At 41.3% G+C, this 18,884-nt stretch overlaps 2 protein-coding genes across 5 annotated transcripts; one reads left to right on the forward strand and one right to left on the reverse strand.

Annotated features, from left to right (window-relative positions):
• Window positions 1–1,864: 1,864 nt before the first annotated feature.
• PSMD10 (proteasome 26S subunit, non-ATPase 10) lies at window positions 1,865–5,960 on the reverse strand. Of its 2 annotated transcripts, none has more exons than XM_072876691.1 (5): window positions 5,791–5,951; window positions 5,540–5,638; window positions 4,350–4,496; window positions 4,075–4,241; window positions 1,865–3,046 (listed from the first exon to the last, which is right to left on the reverse strand). In XM_072876691.1, the coding sequence occupies exons 1-5, from the start codon at window positions 5,902–5,904 to the stop codon at window positions 2,893–2,895; spliced, it is 681 nt and encodes a 226-aa protein (XP_072732792.1). In that variant the 5' UTR covers window positions 5,905–5,951; the 3' UTR covers window positions 1,865–2,892. The 2 variants fall into 2 exon arrangements, with proteins under 2 accessions (XP_072732792.1, XP_072732793.1); XM_072876692.1 differs by lacking the exon at window positions 1,865–3,046 and adding an exon at window positions 3,094–3,811 and having other exon boundaries at window positions 5,791–5,960.
• Window positions 5,961–6,054: 94 nt separating this feature from the next.
• Window positions 6,055–18,867, forward strand: ATG4A (autophagy related 4A cysteine peptidase). Of its 3 annotated transcripts, none has more exons than XM_072876688.1 (13): window positions 6,055–6,193; window positions 7,862–7,972; window positions 9,175–9,246; window positions 9,604–9,702; window positions 10,979–11,080; window positions 12,082–12,154; window positions 13,524–13,603; window positions 14,453–14,640; window positions 14,750–14,828; window positions 15,778–15,923; window positions 16,548–16,604; window positions 17,506–17,617; window positions 17,966–18,867. In XM_072876688.1, exons 1-13 carry the CDS (start codon window positions 6,184–6,186, stop codon window positions 18,028–18,030), a joined length of 1,194 nt encoding a protein of 397 aa, XP_072732789.1. In that variant the 5' UTR covers window positions 6,055–6,183; the 3' UTR covers window positions 18,031–18,867. The 3 variants fall into 3 exon arrangements, with proteins under 3 accessions (XP_072732789.1, XP_072732788.1, XP_072732790.1); XM_072876687.1 differs by lacking the exon at window positions 6,055–6,193 and adding an exon at window positions 9,947–10,185 and having other exon boundaries at window positions 7,905–7,972; XM_072876689.1 differs by lacking the exon at window positions 6,055–6,193 and adding an exon at window positions 10,025–10,185 and having other exon boundaries at window positions 7,905–7,972.
• The last annotated feature ends 17 nt before the right edge of the window (window positions 18,868–18,884 follow it).

Consider the following 18,884-nt stretch of genomic DNA (forward strand, 5'->3'; position numbering starts at 1 on the left):
AGTGGATCCTCACACTCCTCTCTCCCCAAAATATCCAGGTAAACCTTAAGTCATAACCTGCATGGAATTCTCTTCTTAATCAGGCACCTCTCTTGTTGACTCTTGTAGCAATTTGACTAAGCAAAATCCACAAACTCACATAATTCAATCTAGGTTTAGAAGCTTACTGAAAATTTCTGATATTCACACCCAAAGTTTCGTAAGCATGCAGAACTACAGCATTAAGCATGCTCAGTAACAGCGAGAGAAGAGTGAGTACTACCTACTCCTGTTTCAGTGCCATTTCTTACCTTAATAATCAGGTAATTCAAATCAATTATTGGTCCAAGGGAGCCCACGACTTGGCTGACAGTGGCATTAATTTTAAATAATTCCTTCTCTGACATTCCCAGGCATTCTTTTACTCTTGCCCTTCATAGGAAAATATAGATAACTCTCTTCACAACACTGCTGTAGTTGTATTAGTTCTTCTGAAGTCATCTCCTGTATATATGTCTTAGTTACATTTTTCTTACTGCAACAGCTTTTCAACTTTCACATCTCTGCAACAGCACTATTGTGATTGAAGGGGGGAATATATTATGTGGTCATTATCATAATTTTATAATCTTTCCTTAATCTCACCTCCACAAATTTCTCTGCATGTATTCCTTACATAACTTGCTACAGTGAGATAGGAGCTTATGCTGGTGAAGTTGTAATTACCTTCTATAGCCAATACAATCTTCCCAGAACACCACAGGTCTTACATTTGCTAAAAAAGGAGAAATTGCTCAAGTTATGTTAATATTTTTACATAAAAAGAAAGAACAATTGAACACAAGTTCTAGACTAATAATTCCTCTCATACTTCTAACCACCAGTGTGCAATAGATAGTATTAAAAAATAAACAAAAAGCAAAAATAAGAAGCAAAACAGATTGCTGAGGGTGAGGAGGAAGGTAAGGAAAATAACATGTATTTGGAGTTTCTTAACATATTGAGATATTTTTGTAAGCCTTCTGGCAGATGTTTGTGCTCATTATGAAGTTTTGCTCATGTAAAATAGTTTATTAAAAAGGATGGGGCACTGTTCCTAGCTTTCCACTGATGCTCTTGGCAAAGCCCAAGCCAAATTAGGTAGTGATCCACGGTGTGTAGCTCAAAAACCCTGCAGAGCTATGCAGGATGCAGAAACATTTTTCAGAATTTGCCTCAGATGTTCCGACAGTCTTTTCTGCATGGCCTATTTATCTTCTCCTAAGGGAGCAGGGATCATTAATATGGAAACCAGATATTAAGCCAACATTCAAGCCACCATCTCCTAGGGAAGCGGATTTACAAAGCTACAGAGCTATGACAGGGTTTTTTTGCTATACAAAGATCAATGATGAACACAGAATTCTAACCAGCTTTTCTCAATTCAAGTTTTCAGCAGTGCCTCCACAATATGTAAGAAACGTTTACTCAGTCAGGTTCCTCCCTCAAGCAAGGTCTGCATGGCCAGAGCTTACTGTACAGGCAAGTTATCCCTCCTGCTCTCAATAGGTACCCTCAGTGAAATTTAATCTGCATCTTGCTTTCTAGGGTAGACTTAAAGTACTTGGTGAAGACATTTGTTTGGTTGTAAGTTTCTGTCTCGCTTATCAAAATAAATTGCATTACCTGAATCCCTACAAGTCAAACTGTAGAAACTGTCATCTTCCATTTCAACCTTTCCTTGCACTTGAAGAACAAACATGTTCTATTTCCATACTGTGTAATGGATGGCAGGGTTTCATCTGACTTGTTGTTCACATCCCAAGCGTACAAGCGATTTAGAAAATATTGGTTTTGTTACATGGAAGTTTAATAAAGTTTTGTAACACCAAAGACTGCTGTTTAGGAAAGTTCTTTATTTCACAGAATTTCATCAGCATCATTTGTTCAGAAAGGGGAAATCTATCCCACTAGTATCAAAACCGATCTTGCCAACATCAGAACAGAAGGTCACTTTTCAGACTCAGTCTCATTAGCGCTGCCTTCTAATAACTTAATACCAGGATTTGCTGTGAGTAGAGATTAAACCAGGCTTCTGTTGTAAAGTAAGACGGTAAACTGCAAGCATCAGTGCTACATAATGGGAGTCAAACAGAACAGAAAAAGAAATCTACAGAAGGAGCAAGAGGAAATAAAATTAGACTCGAAGTACATCCCAGCGAAGTATCCAGAGCCATCCATTATATAATAGTATATTTGCAGAGGTAACCCTGAAACTGTGCCTGCATTCTGCAAGCAGTCCCGTGCACTTCATCAAATACATATATTTAAAGATTCAAAGAAACAGGATAACAACAGATAACAACAGAAAAGCTTTGAACACTCAGAGCTCACTTGAATAGACTAAGAAGCGTAAAAATGGATACAATTATCTAAGTAACTGAGGAAACGGCATTCTACAAAGGGAGAGGTGTAGTTTAGAATCATCTGAAGGAAGAGAATCAGTACCCACAAAAAACAACCAAAAAACCACACACAAATCACAAAGGCTAAGGGAAAAAACAAAGACTCTAGAATATGCTTCCAAAGTAAAACTGACTTTAAATGGTTAAAGCATTTTTGGTCCTGTTGCTTGAAAGAAATAATCCTAAACTAGGTTCTGAAATAGAAGGAATGACCACGTTTATACAGATCATACTGTAAACTGAAAGAAAACTGCAAGATATTGAAAAATACTTTAAAATCAGTAAGCTGTTTAATTAACAGGAAGTACAAACAGTTGTTTTGGCACTGTACTTGAAGGAAAGCTAGAGATACACATTTTATTACCATGCTGACGCCCATACATGACATCCTAGTTGAACTATGCAAATACGAAGTTTGCAGTCTTAAATACAAGTGCAACAGGAAAGAGACTCAAGTTAGAAGTCCCCACTAGCCTTCCACCATTCTTTTAAGTATGGCTCCCAGGCCACCTTTTGCCACTTTCAGTGGGGTCAGTTCTTCTTTATTCTCAATGTGAATACTTGCACCGTGAGACACCAGCAGCTTTGCCTCCTCCACTCTTTCTTCATCGCAGGCTAAATGACTGTAATAAGAACAAGAAACCCACAGCCACAGCTGAACAGTCCAAGCTTGTAAAGAGCAATAATTATGCCTTGTCAAAAGGACAGCATGAATGTTGGGGGGGAGATACATCCTAGAGCAACAAAACCACACGCAACCAACTAGATTCCAAAGCTTGCTGTCCGGTCACTCTGTTGTCATTAAGCAACTCAAGAACATTCCTCCTGCTACTGTCCTCGCAACATTAAGACGCTTCTTTAGATTAGGATTTGGCTCTGTGGTCAGCAAAGCTAAGGAGCACATAATCCACAGTGAAATCGGAAAATGATAATCTCTATTTGAATTGAAAGTGATAAACTATGTCATACAACGCTCAAAAATAATCTGAAGTAATGAGTTACTGCAAATGCAGCAAACGCTTTTTTCCATTTGGCATAGTATCTTGAGAATAAATGTGTGTGTTCCAGGACAATGCTGGTTTTATGTATAGCTAAAACATAATGCTTGATTTTATTCACAGCAAAACCTTGATTCCGCTGTAGACAAGGCAGAGTTTTGCCACCAGCTTCAAAGCAGCTAAGGTTTTACCTTACATATTCAAACTGATCTCTACGGTAATATCAAACACTGGACTGACTGTACTTAAATTGCAACTTACTTTCCTTAGAGAGGTGAAGAAAAGCTTCCAATATTAGTTCTTGCTTGGCAGGACAGAATAGGCCAGCCCGGAAGACCAGTTTCCTCCAACTTTCATGTCATTAGCTCGCTTTCTACCCTCTAGTGGCAACTGAACATATTCCAAATTATTACAAAAGGTGTTCTACACTTTTTAAGTAGATGTAGTAACACAAATTAAAGTAGGTATGTACAGACACACTTAGGCAAAATACTAAGTATTATTTTCTCAAATCCTTTTTCATTATATAGGGGTGTGAAGCAAGGGAGTATTTTGAGGCAACGAGAAATTTAAAAAAGAAATTGAAGTAATGGAGTTTCATTTCATAGACATTATGCTACATTAAGCAAAATAAAAATTAAAAAATTACTTACAGAGGAGTATTCCCTTCAGAGTCCCGTATATTAACAGACGCATTGTGCTGCAGAAGGATCTGTACCATTTTTAGGTTTCCTTTGGCTGCTGCTCTGTGTAATGGGGTGGATTCAAAATGGTCTGTTGCATCCGGATCAGCTCCGTTCTCTAAAAGCATGATTGCAATCTGAATACGTAGAAAGAGAAAGTAAAGGGGGGAGGAGAAGGAAAAGTTAGTAAAACTAAATACTTCTTCAAAGAGCAACACCACTGCCAGTAGCATAGGCAAACATACCTCCTGCTTATTTTTGGAGGCTGCATAATGCAGGGGCGTACAGCCATTCTGATTGACAGCATTTACATGAGCACCCTTGGCAATGAGGGCTTTCACAATTTCATCACGGCCTGCCGAAGCGGCGATATGCAAGGGAGTCCAACCAGCCTACAGAGGCAAGGAAAAAACCCCACGTTATTCAAACCAGGAGTTTCAGGCAAAAAACATGACAAAGCATAACCCCAATACAGACTTGACTACTCATTAGTTATACTGCACATCTTCTTATAACTGCAAAGCTAAACATTATTGATTATCACCAGAGAGACAAGTCTGACATCCTCTCACGTCTGCATTCAGGACCTGACAAAAGCTGCCAGTTAAATGACAGAAATCACTTCTGTTATGCAGTTATGCACGGTATCTTGCAGGGCACTTTGCTCCTGCAGAATTAACAGTAGTGCTTTTTTAAGAACAAATAAGAGTGGCAGAAAAGGGTGTCCAAAGTTTCTGCAATCTTTTCTATATCCTACCCTCTAATTAAACTGACGGGACAACATTTCCTTCTTTAAGGATGATCTTTAGGATGCTTCATAATGGATGTAATTATTTCAACACTTCCTCTAGAACAGTAACAGACCATCTCCTTTGCAACTGTGAAATCACTGAACCTGTCACCTACTCTATGATACCCTCCCCAACAAGGAGAAATCTTCAGGGTACCTCATGATTTGGCACAACATATTTAAGAGGATCGCACCGAGATAAAGGTAACATGAAACCCCGCAACAACAACCCAAACACCCCTGGTTTTGCACCTGTGTTCATAAGAATTCTTCTCCTAAAATTCCTTGACAATAAGCAAAACTCATCAAGCTTCATTACCCCCTCTTCCACATAAACAGTGAAATACTTCAACTTGCCTTTCTCCCACAGTAGTAGGCGCTTTTTAAAAACTCCTAGAAACCACCCTGGATACACCAACTGACGGGAGGAGGAAGGAAAGGAAGGAAGGGACCAGGGCCAGCCGCCACCGGGAGCTGCACTTCTGCGGCTGAAACCACGACGGCAAAGGGTCCGGACAGAAACCGAGCCACAAATTCCCCACTCAAACCGATTCCCAGCGCTTCCTCCGCCTCCCGGCAGCAGCCCCGCGCCCCAGGCCAACCCCTCTCACGGGTGAGGGGTCCCGGGAGGGCTGCGACACTCACATCGTCCTTGTCGTCCACAGGCACGCCGAGGTCGAGGAGGAGGTCGGCGACGTCCGTGTGTCCCGCCGAGCAGGCCCAGTGCAGCACGGTCCGGTTGTCCTGAGGGAGGGAGGAAGGGAGGGAGGGGCGGTGAGCGGGCGGCGGGAAGGTGGGGTGCGGAGAGGCGGCTGACAGGAGCTGCCCCCCGGGGAGCAGCCCTACAGGCCGCCCGCTCTCGCCCCGGCGGGCAGGGAGGGCCGCAGCCGGCTGACCTGGTCGGCCTTGGTGGCCAGGGTCCTGTCGCGCAGCAGCTGGGCCCGCAGCTCCTCCAGGCGCCCGGCGTAGGCCAGGTTGCAGACCCCCACGTCGGACACGGCGCCCTCCATGCCAACCGCGCCTCGCCGCCGCCCCCTGCCGACAAGGGCGGTGCTTCGGCCCGCGCGCCGGCCAATCGGAGGGTCGCCGGGGCCAGCCCAGCCAATCGTACCTACCGGCCTGCTCCTCTCGCTCCTCGGGCCGCGGGGGCTGCTGGGAGTTGTAGTCCAAGGGGCGGCAGGCGGTGCGCTGCCGCCGGCCGGCGGGACTACATCTCCCAGGACGCCCCGCGCCCCGGCCGTGTTGTGCCTCCGTGTCGGGGCGAGGAGGAGGATGGTGACAGCGAGAGGATGGAGTCAGGTGAGGGGCGGCGGCGGCGGCGGCGCGGGGCCGCGGCGGGGGAGAGGGGCGAGCGGGGCGAGGGCGCGGCCGTTGGCGCGGCGGCTGGCGGGGCGGGGGCGCTGGCGAGGGGCCAGGCCGGCGGCCCGCTCGCCCCAGGGGCCGTCAGCGGGGCCGCGCCGCGGCGGGAGGCGCCCGCGGGCTGAGGGGCGAGGCGGGGGGTCGGCGCTTTCCGTCGTGAGGGCTTTGCCTGCCGCGGAGGGACGGGGCCCCGCGGCCTCTCCCGGGGGCAGGGGGCGCGGGGCAGAGGGGCTTCTGGCGGGCAGGTGCGGGGCGGAGGAGCGCGGCCGGGGCTCGGGGCGGCCTGAGGCGGGTGTCGCCGCCAGCCCCGGCGCGGCGGGAGGCGGGAGGCTGGAGGCTGCGGCGGCTCTCTGCGGGCTTCAGCGGTGGGAGGGTTGGGGCTTTGCGGGAGAGAAGCAGGAGACCCCGGTAGTTCTTTCCCGGCTGGTCTGAGATGTCGTATGGCAGCGGGTGTGGGAGGGGGACATGGCCGCGGAGGGGGGAGACAGCTCTCTCCTGTTGGATTTCGAGGGGTGAGAGCCTTTTAAGTCTCCGGACTCAGAAAGAGGCTGTTTACTCTGTCAGTGCGATGAGTTTTCTGACGGAGAAGACAGCGCGCAGTGTAAGAGGTTCTTCTGCTCTGTATACAGCCTTCAGAAAGAAGGTTATCACGTTTTTTAACAACAGCTTGCGCTAGCCTGCAGAGGTGTCTCGTCAGTGCTTGGTAGTACTGGCCCTGGGTGCTCGAATCGGAGGGTGGTGTAGCTCCATTTCACTTCTGATTGCTATAATGCATATTTTTACATGATTTTTTTTTAATATATTTACCCGATGATTATTCATTCTTTATACTGTATATGTGTGCACTTACTTAAAGAGTAAAATATAATTGTGTTTGCTTTCACTTCCAACTTCTGATTTTTTAGCAGTATATTCCTTAAGATTGGTATGTAAAAGAAATGATTTTACATTCATTTTTACACTTGAAGGCCTGTTTTCCTTTTCCAACAAAGCTTGCTTTAATTAATTATCCAAAAATTGGTTGAATGGCCTTCTTTAAGTAGTATTAATTATTATTTGTTATTTTACAGTAAATAGTCTAGCGTTGAATAATAACATTCATGCATCTTTTATTTTAAAGTGTTTCAAATCTCCAGTCAGGAAGGTAAAACCCATTCTTGCTAACACTTTTCACATGCTTCCCATTAAGCACAAGGACATAATCGCTCGAGTGGCAGTATTTGTACATTTAAGATCAGGCATGGGCATGTATGCTGTGATGCCTAAATTGTTTTTCCCTTCTCTCATTTCCTTGAATCAAATCTTACTCTCACTGCAGTCATCCTGCACTTCTGCTACTGGCTTCAGTCAGACTGCTTATAATCAAGGTGTCAGCCATGTTATTCTCTGAGCGCTCGCTGAGGATCAAAATAAACCCCAGCCAAGACATTGGCTGTTTCAGTGTCAGCACAGCTTGTTAAAGGAAGAGTAAACGCAGCTGGCAGCACCATTTGGGAGACCCAAAGACTGCAAAGACTAGCTACAACTAGTTCAGTCTAAGCACTCTAAGTTGTGCATAAAAGAACAAAGGGACAAAATGGAGTTTGAATTTTGTGTATTCCTGTTCAGTTTTATCTAGGTATGAAAACCAGATCACTATTTTGTCAGACTACTTAGAAGAATTCCCAGAAACTGATGAACCAGTGTGGATTCTAGGAAGGCAACACCACCTAAACACAGGTATCTTTAGAATGAAAATTAATCTGTAAAATCCGTAGAGCATTCATCGATTCACATGCAGCAGCAGCTCCTGATTTCCTTATGTTCTCTAAATGTCTCATGAGAGAAGTTTGTTTTTCTCCATCAACAAGAAACCAACTATAAGCAGCGGTATTTATCCTAAAATGAAACCAGAAGTTTACCAATGTACTTTCTACCATAATTCATGCAGAGAGAGCGTACTTGTAGTAAAGGCCCATCAGGTATGAGGCTGGTCACGTCTCGACGCCAAATGCCTCAGAAATAGATAAATAAATAACTTTTGGGGAATGTTCAGTATTACTAATATTATTTTCCCTTGAGGGATGCTGTCTGCAGCCTGTTATTTGCAACTAAAATGATATTTCAAAAGAATAATAGTAATAATAAAATTAATCTAGGGCACGTACTGTATTTTGATGAAAATAAATATGTGACCTATAAGTCATAGCAGAGTGATGTATTGAGATATCATATAAAAATAAGATTTCAGAAATGAGCTTTGCTCCTTGGGGAGAAGACAAGGGCATCCTCCTGCATTACATGTCAAAGGCAGCGGCCATCAACGCAGGCATGGTTCAAGACAACCGAGGGTGCCGCATACAGCCTTGATTGGCTGAAGGATCTCTTGAAAAGGCCGGTCATTCTGAGCCATGGCTCGGAGAAAGTGCAGCATATAAGATTCTTAAGAATTCTTCAGAGCCTTTGGGAGAATTCTGTAAGCGCATGTATTAAAAAAAACAAACAAAAGAGATTTAATTAAATTTAGTATTATTAACCTTTTCTTAAGATGACTTTGTATTGGGTTTGGAAGTAATGCATAATTCCATGTTGGTTTGCATGTAGAAATTCTTCACCTTTCTTAACTTGCTTTACCACCTCTTTCCTGAGGACATAGTTCTCCATAGTTGTTTCATTCAGGCTGGGCAGAGTCATTCCAAACACCTTGTAAAACTTCACTGGCTAACAATTATTTCATCCTTAATAAGTTAACTTTTAATTACCAGTCTACAAAAGCTCTCAGTGTTTAAACAGCTAAAAAATGTTTGAGTGTTAAGGGTCTTATATGTAAAAGCTAACAGCAGTCTTCCATGCACTCTATATATTGACTGTACAGGGAAAATTAGAATTTTTCAGTTGTAAAGTTCGTTTTAATAATTTCTTTCCTCTTAAAAATATTCCAGACAAATCTAAGTTATTGCTGGATATAAGTGCTCGTCTCTGGTTTACGTACAGAAGAAAGTTTTCGCCTATTGGTGAGTATGCAGTAGACCAGCTGCCTTGTTATAAATCAGATAGCAGGATTAGTGATGTTATCATGGACTGAAAAATGATTTTTACAGTATTAGAACATTTTGAGCATCATTTTAAGTGTTTATGCAAACAAAATATTAAAGCTATTAAAAACTGTGTTTACTTGTACCTGCATATAATCAGGTCTTCATGTTTGTAGAGCAAGCAGTAAAGTTAGACCAGCAATATGGAAAGAGAAGGTCTTGCTCAGTGCCTTTTATCCATAGGACAGTTGTTAGAGATTTTTATCTCTGCAAGTTTCTCTCTGGCGCTGCACTCAATTTAAAGCCCATATTGATTGTAATGAACTTTTTTAATAGGAGGCACTGGTCCTTCGTCTGATGCTGGCTGGGGATGTATGCTGCGGTGTGGGCAGATGATGCTGGCACAAGCACTGATCTGCAGACATTTAGGAAGAGGTGAGTACTGTTACTGAGTGAACTTTTGTGTTGTTTGGAGACGGTTTAATTTTTGTTGTAGTTTTCCATAAAACCACAAAACCTAAATTTATTAATGAAACTTTCTTTGATGCCCTCATAGAAGTTACTAGTGAATTATCCTTGTCTGACAGGGTGAAATCACGCCAGCCTTAAGCAGAGAAATAGAAATAGAGGGAGGACAAATAGGGAATCCCATTGTCATTATTTTATAAATCTTTTTGAGGAATACCCAAGTTGAGGCCAAGGGAATACCTGCCGCCATGGGCCTGAGTTCTTACCCTGCTCTTCATTGCTTGCATAGCCACCAAATGTTCGCACACAGTGACTGTGTGAATAGTGACGTAGTGATAGACATCGTACAAAGTACTTCACAGACCACTCGCCCGTCACCTGAGGTCCAAACCCCACAGCAGAACCCATTAGTGCAAGCTCTTAAGCCTCCATCAGCACCTCACATCCCAGGTGAGTATCATAGGTCAGGTCTGTGTGTAGCTGCCATATCAATTAAATTATTACTGTTAGGTCTGTGATCCTTTGACTATTGTGCTGTGGTTTCTATGGCAGCATGCTTTGTGGATTTATCCACTTTAATGACTGAATCCACAAAAGGATTTATCCACTTGAATAACTGAGTCCACAGAACAGAGGTGCAAAGATTTAGCTGAAGGAGTAGGCAAACAAACAAATTACCTGAGAAAAACTAGAATGTAAACTTGTAGCATGTAGCTACTTCCTAGTATCAGCCCTATGTATGCGCTTCTCTGTCAGTAAATGGGAGGTAACTACCGTACGTTAGAAGCAAGAGCATACGTGGCAAAGCTGTGTTTTGGATTTTGCTGTGGGAGAGGGCCAGCGCTGTGTTTGGACTTTGCTTTATGGATCTTATATCATTATCTGATGTACACTTACAAATCTAACAAAATCTAAACAGAGCGTGTAGTTTTAAACAATCTTGGGAGCTCACATCCAGCAATAGCTATCAATTCTGAGCAGTGATCACTCAGAATATATTTGCAGTTGACATTTTTATTTTGTTTTCCCAGTTTTCACAATCTAGCCTGTGGTGATAAACGACAGCTAGATAATAAATGACAAGCTGTGACTTCTAGGAACTCTAAACAAAATGTAAATGTTAGAGATGAATTGTGCATTAGTCTTTTAACATCTCATTGTATGGCTTTCTACTATCTAGTAATTTGATCAGGACGATGGAAACATTATTATTTTTTAATCTGTATAACTTTTTCCCTGTAAGATTGGCAATGGGAAAAACACAAAAAACAACCAGAAGAATATCATAGAATCTTACGGTGCTTTCTAGATAGAAAAGATTGCTGTTATTCCATCCACCAAATGGGTAAGAACACACATCAACTTTTTTTTTCCCCACTGAAATTCCTACTGTGTTGAAACTTTCTAATTTGAAATATGTTAATTCAAAATTTTAAAAAGGTGATTATGAAGACAATGTATATGTTTATATATAAATAAAAATGCATGCAAATGGGTACAAAGTATAATAATTCAGAAATGTTATTCACTGAGAGCTAAATAAATCTGTATTCTAGAATCTAGCTCTTGATGAAGTATGTAAGCCTTGGGCACCGGAGTTGATAGTATTAAAATAGACAGTCATGAAGCTTATTGCTGTAATTTGTAATAAAGGACATTAACATTTGTAATTCTCATTACAGTTTAGAAACTTTTTGTAAAGGACCTAGCAGTCATTAAGGTTTGAAAAGAGCATAGATTGAGAAAATAATTGTTGTTGCTAAATACAGTTTGCAATTGCTCTAGTATCATAGAATCATAGAATTGTTTAGGTTGGAAAAGATCTTTAAGATCATCAAGTCCAACTGTTAACCTAACACTGCCAAGTCCACCACTGAACCATGTCCCTAAGCACCACATCTACACGGCTTTTAAACACCTCCAGGGATGGTGACTCCACCACTTCCCTGGGCAGCCTGTTCCAGTGCTTGACAACCCTTTCGGTGAAAAAATTTTTCCTAACATCTGATTTAAACCTCCCCTGCACAGCTTGAGGCCATCTCCTCTTGTCCTGTCACTTGTTACCTGGGAGAAGAGACCAACCCCCACCTCACTACAACCTCCTTTCAGGCAGTTGTAGAGAGCAGTAGGGTCTCCCCTCAGCCTTCTCTTCTCTGGGCTAAACAACCCCAGCTCCCTCAGCCGCTCCTCTTAAGACTTGTTCTCCAGACCCTTCACCAGCTTTGTTGCCCTTCTTTGCACATGTATGTCGAAATATTAGTAGGTCATGCTATTTAACATACATTGTGAACAGATTCTCTGTGTTCTTTTTTTTTTCCTGTGTGTGTGTTTTCCCTCATAAAACAGCACAGATGGGTGTCGGAGAGGGGAAGTCAATTGGAGAATGGTTTGGACCAAATACAGTTGCTCAAGTACTGAAGTAAGTCAAATCACACTAGCTCATTCAGAGCGTACTCCCCTGGGGCAGCCAAGCTCAGACACCAAGATAAGGCCCAAGACACAGATTTAAAGGCTGATCTCCCTCTCTCTCAGAATCAGGAATAGATATGCCATGTGTTTGCAAGTACAGCGCGGACAAGTACATGCTGTAGCCCAGTGGACAGGCACTAAGCTGGGATTGGGCGAGTTCTGAATTTTAATACACCAAGAGCCTGGGGAAGACCTACAAAAAGGTCTCCCCTGCTATGCCATCTACTTGCCCTAACCAGTAAGCACTGGAGACGTGTATTCCTTTCCACAAAGTTGCACAGCTTCGACAGGTCAAGAGTGACACCACGCAGATTAGAGTGGTGGTATGAAACATCAGAGCGAGGCCGTCCAGGTCAAGGAGGGAACTGAACTGCAGTTCCTCACTGTCTGAGCTGCAGTTCTGCCTGAAGGCTGCTGTATAAAACATGGGCAGCTCCTCCTAGTCTAGAAGCCACACTTGAAAGAGTTGACTTTGCTCCGTTTCTGAGGGATAGGTGGAGGTGCCAAATCTCAAGGGGAGGCTAGACTGCAGGTCCTGAGTGCTCAGCAGCAATTCTTTGCAGCCCTGGGACAGGCACACATTCTGGAGAGAGAGAGAGAGGAGCTAAAGCATACCCTGGCCTCCAGCTCTTTTCACTTACAAATTCCTCTTGGCTTAGTGCTCGCATACAGGATTTTCTGGCTTATTTTAGGCAGCTGACTCTGCCTGTGCAGCTTAAGAGTGTAGCTCCTTTCCTCAAGAGTTTTGGATTTCACACAAGTGAACAGAGACCTGTGTGCTATAATGCCTCCCTCCTAACTTTTGGGTGCCGAAAACCTTTAGCTGATCTAGCTTTTAACGCCCGGACTCTGCTGTCCACACATGCACAGAAGTAGTTCCACTGAATTTAGTGGAACTTCTTAACCAAAAAGTAATGTGCAAAACTGGCACAGGAATTTTTTCCTTCTTTAGACAATGCCAGGCACAGTGGGCAGGATCCCATTGCGGAGGCTGTTAAATGCAATAAAAAACAATAAACCTAATTATGTGGTTGAGCTGTTACTATCACTGCATTTGGCAAAAGGACAAAACAGCTTTCACATGGTACAGTGTGTGTGCTTTTCCTGGTACCACTCAGTATTTATTTTTCTAAATATACTAAACATTAAATATTCAAAGTTATCTTTTCGTTACATGGAGACTTAAAAAAAAATCCAACTAATATGTTTTTCCAAAGAAACAATTTAACTTTTTTACTCAAGAACCATCTAACTGCCCTGAATGGAAAACTACCCTCGTGGTCCTAATTAGTTTGTATTATTACCTTAATGTTTTCTAGGAAGCTTGCTTTATTTGATGAATGGAATTCGTTAGCAGTTTATGTATCTATGGACAATACAGTGGTCATTGAAGACATCAGTAAGTGAAACATTAGTTCCCTGGTTACAGTTTTTCATTTGACTCCACTTTCCCGAATGTATCCAAATATGAACAAAATACTTTTGGGCCATCCCTACTTGTTCCCAAGGTAAGAGAAGGAATAAAGGAAATACAAACTCAGTTTTTGGGTGTCCAAAACTTAAGTTAGCACAGAACGGTGTAGGCCTTCTCGGTGGCCAGCTTACATACCATGCAGTTGGGGAGAAGGTGGTTTGGTCTGTGCTATCTAGACTCCTATCCCAGGAATGCAATGAAGTTACAGGTTGTAGAAATACAGAGAATTGTTTTTAATACAAAGTTTTCCAAAGAAAGAGATGTGCTTTTGTCAGGCAAAAGAGAAACCAGTGGCAGATCCTAGAGAAACATGGCCAGGCTTAATTTTCAGGTGTAGGAAAGGTGGGTTTACAAGCGGTATTTATACACAGTGTATTTCTACTTTAGTCCCTACTTCTGCTTATTTTATGTTCACATCATTGGAAGTGAAGAGTTCCCTGAAGAGTTTCTAATGCTATAATCTCTGCCACTTTATTTCCCTGACATTTTATGGGCAAAGCGTGACAGTATTAATAATGCTAGTAGTAAATGTAACTTCAGTCTCCAATTTTCATCCCCCAGTTGTTTATCTCATGTCTCGCTCACATGCCAGCACATACTCTCTCTGCTAGAATTACTTCTACTAAATGGTTACGATTTCCATGCCCTGCTCCTTTTGTCTTAAAACAGGGGCTCTGTAAAGATGTCTGGCAAAGTAGCTTAATTCATGACTGAGAGGAAGATCTGCTCTGTGTTCCTTTGTGCATTCATTGATTTCTGTTCTTATTCCCACAGAGAAGATGTGCTGGTCGCCCCCCCAGAGCAGCAGCGCGGCCCACAGCAGTGCCCATTTGCACAGAAGTGCTCTTGGCCGAAATAAGAACACAGCAGGATTCTGCACAGGCTGGAAGCCCCTCTTGCTTATTATACCTCTACGGCTAGGGATAAATCACATAAATCCAGTATATATTGATGCGTTTAAAGTAAGGGTTTTTTCAGTGAATTGTTTGTTATTGTGAAATAAGTTCATGAATCTGTTATATCAGTACACAAATCAACTACAGTTTCATTTTTCTCCCTTTGAACTCCTAGGAATGCTTTAAGATGCCACAGTCTTTGGGAGCATTAGGAGGGAAACCAAATAACGCCTATTATTTCATAGGATTTTTAGGTAAGGAAAAAAGAAACTTATTCCAAATATGCACATGATCTAAAGAGAAAGGGGTTTTTTTGGAAGGGGAAATAGTAAGCAGTTTAAGCATGAGAATAAAGTAGAAGAAACGAAGAAATGTACCTCATATACTTCAGGAACAGTGTGATATCATCCTTACAGGAATGGAAAAGCAGCAGCAGAGCTTGACGTAAAAACGAGTAATGATATAAGCAAGAACAGCACACTGAGAATAGGTGATTGATAGCATTCGACAAGTGTCAAATGTTACTACTGCTAAAATACTGAATTTTCCTAATGATTAATGCTTCCTAATGAAGGGTGTCTTGTTTTATTCTTTTGCTTCAGTTTTCTTATTTTCTCGTATTTCAAACTGTTTCTGATAGCAGTATCTTTTTCACCTTCTTCCGTCTTCCTTTATCAATTAAAGCAATAGTTAATACTAGATTCAGTCTTTCAGATCTCACCCCAGTTTGATCCATAATTTTCTGGATATTTTGTCCTCCTTTTGTAAAACCTGAACTGTTTCAGTCACTCCTCTTTGTTCCAATTTCTGAATCAATGCCTAATGGGATTACAGATTGCATTTGTGGTCATCCTGTACTTTTTGATCTGTGGAACATGAGGGATTACAGCAGTTGACATTTTTATAAATGTACTGGAACTCACATAGAAAAAGGAAAGTATGTGACACAGGTAGAACAAACCAACCACAAAATCGACAGTAATAGGTCACAATGGAAAATTATACTAAGTACCCTGTGGGAAACTATTGTGTCTAACTTTCCAATTCTCTTAAAGACCCCCTAGCTAGAAAGTGATGTTGATGATAATCTGATTTCTATTTTACAAGTCTAATTAAATAAGTGCTTATTATTTATAATAATTTATTGTAAGTGCTTATTGAAGTCTCTTGCTTATTATCAACGTATGGATTTTACCCATACAGGCAATGAGTTGATCTATTTGGACCCTCACACCACCCAAAGTTTTGTAGATTCGGAAGAAAATGGCACAGTTGATGACCAGAGCTTCCACTGCCAGCAAGCCCCACACAGAATGAAGATCATGAATTTGGACCCTTCAGTAGCTTTAGTAGGTGTCAGGAAATAACAGATGTGTAGACTTTATTTCAAAGTAATACCTCTGTGTATTGGTAAGGGCAGTAATGCATTTCCTTGAGCAGAATTGAGATCACAGGGCAGTCTTCTACGATCTAAAATTCAACACGTGGTAGTTTATGTATTAACTGCATAGGATACATTAATCTTAGGTGAAGCAGGGAACTGGCTGTTTGTATCCTGGGGAGCCAGTTCATTTTCTTTACTGAGCAGCATTTACCTCTTGCAAGAAGTATTTTGAAGGTCAAAGCAAGGGGCTGAATCAGGTTTCCTTATTGTATTCCATCACTGCCATATATGTCACTCTGGACAAGTTAGTTACTTAAGCTTAACTTATTTTATATCATAATTTACAAAGCTTTAAATAGAATTACTTGTAGAAGTCATCCAGTATGCGTCACAAGAATATGGTGGTAGTTGAAGAAATTAAATCTGATCCCGTGCCAGTATCCTTTGGTTGGGTTATGGGTGATTGTCACTTGAGACGTACGTTTCTAAAGCTTTAAACAACGCGTAAAGATACCACAGCATCCTTCACTCGTTAACATATTGTTATTATTTACTACTACTACTACTACTGTATGTATTTTTTCCTTAGGGCTTCTTTTGCAAAGAAGAATGTGATTTTGATAACTGGTGTAGTCTTGTACAAAAGGTAATAATACTATCTTTATTGGCTCTGTATGAAATAATGTATACTTTTATTTTTAAAAAAATGAAAATTCCCATTACATCTTTCCCTGCATGCAAATTAAATGAGCCGTAGAGAAGAATGCATTAATGCGTCAGGGTAAGCCAGTACTACCGAATTGCTCATCAGAGCTTGTTCAGCATTTTGACAGCCATGAACCCTGCCGCTTGGAAAATTAGTGTAAATATATACCCTTAAAAAGTTTCTCTTTTTTTAGGACTACGGTGTTACTGGCTGAAACTTAGTCATTTACTGAGAAATAAATGTTAAATTTAAATAAATGTTAAATTAAAAAAAAAAAAAGGCTAAGGAAGGCAGTTTGTAAATAACTGAAATATAGGCTATGATGTAGCTTACCCGACTGAAGAGGAGTGGAATTTGGCTTCAATAATAACTTGTTTCTCCTGATCAAAATCTACCCTTCAAAATCTGTTGGTGTTTTGGAGCTGATAGATCTGGCTTTTGTTCCCATTGATCAACAGAAAATCTGAATACAGAGAGGTCCATACAACTAATTTTATTTTAAAAGGCAGAAAATACTGTACGTTCTTGGTGTCTGTTTGCTACATGTAAACAAAATTATAGGTGTATGGATATCAAAGCTAATTAGAACACACTGATAACTTGTAGGACAGTTCAAGAGATCTGTCTTACAGGTGTGCTTTCAACTAGGAAGATACTACAGCGATCTGTGAGGCAGTGATTCATAATGGCAGGTATCCGAAATAACAGGCTTTCACTGTATGTCTGCATAAAGCCTTTGGTTTTTGATAGATGTAATTAAAAATGTTAATTAAGCAGGCATTTTTTTGTGTTTGAAGGTTCTCTTGAGGCATCTTTTAAAATGAAAGTATTCTGTCCTCAGGAGATTCTAAAGCAGCAGAGTCTACGGATGTTTGAGCTGGTCCAGAAGCACCCACCACATTGGCCTCCTTTCATACCTCCGACAAAGCCAGAAGTGACGACTACAGGAGCAGGTGTGGTACCGACTGAAAGTACTATTGTGCAGCAGCATGTTCCTTGTTAGCAAACAGAAGAATAATTACAGGTGGAATAACTACGCTTTCCAAAGTGTCAAGCAATCGCCATGTGATGAAATGCCTCATTCTTACAGAGTATCAGACCGTTAGCCAAACAGGCCACGTAACAATTGCTAGCACAGAGAGATATAGATATATATATATATGTATTTTTTTAAAATCTTACAAAGTACTTCGAAGGACACATTTCAGAGAAGTAGGTTTTTTGGTTTCTGTTTTTTAAATAAATGAAATCGGGCATGTCTTTAGATTCTAAATTGTTTAATTTTTTTTTTTTTTTTCCAGAACTCATTGAATCTACTGACAAGCTATTTGAATTGGAAGAAGAATTTGAAATCCTGAGTGTATGAAGGAAACTGTGGTGACCCTTCTGAGTATTGAACATATTACTACTATTATCGCGTTGACTTAAATCAGCCATGTTAGCCCCAAAGTGCCTGAAATTACAGATAACAGAGCACAAAAACCCAGTAGCATCCAAAACACCAACAGCGACAGTTCCTGCTGTCAAAGAGCTTCCCCAGATGGAAAGGCAGTAAAAGATCTTATAAGAGCCTTAAAGGGAACCTCTTTTTATCGTGTCTTTCCTGAAGACAAATGGACCTTTGAGATTAAGGCAAAAATGAGTGTATCACTGGGCTGTATGTTTGGAGAAAGGGATAACACCAAATGGATATTTCTTGCTCTCACATAATGCAATAGTTTAGTTCTTTAAAGCAAAACAGTTTTCAGTTAAGGAGGATGTTTACTTCTGTTCCCTCCTGTGGGCTGCATCACAGAAAAAAATACATTGTCTTGTTTAAAAGATTGACTGGATCAGAAGAAAATTGTTTCCTTGTTAAATATTTTAACATGTATTTGAGCAACCACACTTTATTACAAAAATGTTTCTGTAAAAGGAACTGTCTAATGTATACGTTTTACAATAGCCTTCCTGTTTCTGGGAAACCTCAAGAGGAACAGGAGACTCAAATAGTTGATATAGATCACAACCACTGTTATAGTTATGATATATTTCACCTTGACCTTAAAATTCAGATCATTAAAACTTAGGCTGGCTTTTCTTTCAGAACTAAAATGAGTCAAAGGTGGTTTAACTGTACCTTATTTATTTCAAGAAAGATTTACACAAGTTTCTCTGTTACAGCACTTTATCTGTGCATCTAATAAATTTCTTAAGCTTTTCAGAGGTTGTATGCTGCTA

The sequence above is a fragment of the Ciconia boyciana genome, chromosome 12, assembly GCF_034638445.1.
Source record: "Ciconia boyciana chromosome 12, ASM3463844v1, whole genome shotgun sequence".
Classification (NCBI taxonomy): Eukaryota; Metazoa; Chordata; class Aves; order Ciconiiformes; family Ciconiidae; genus Ciconia; species Ciconia boyciana.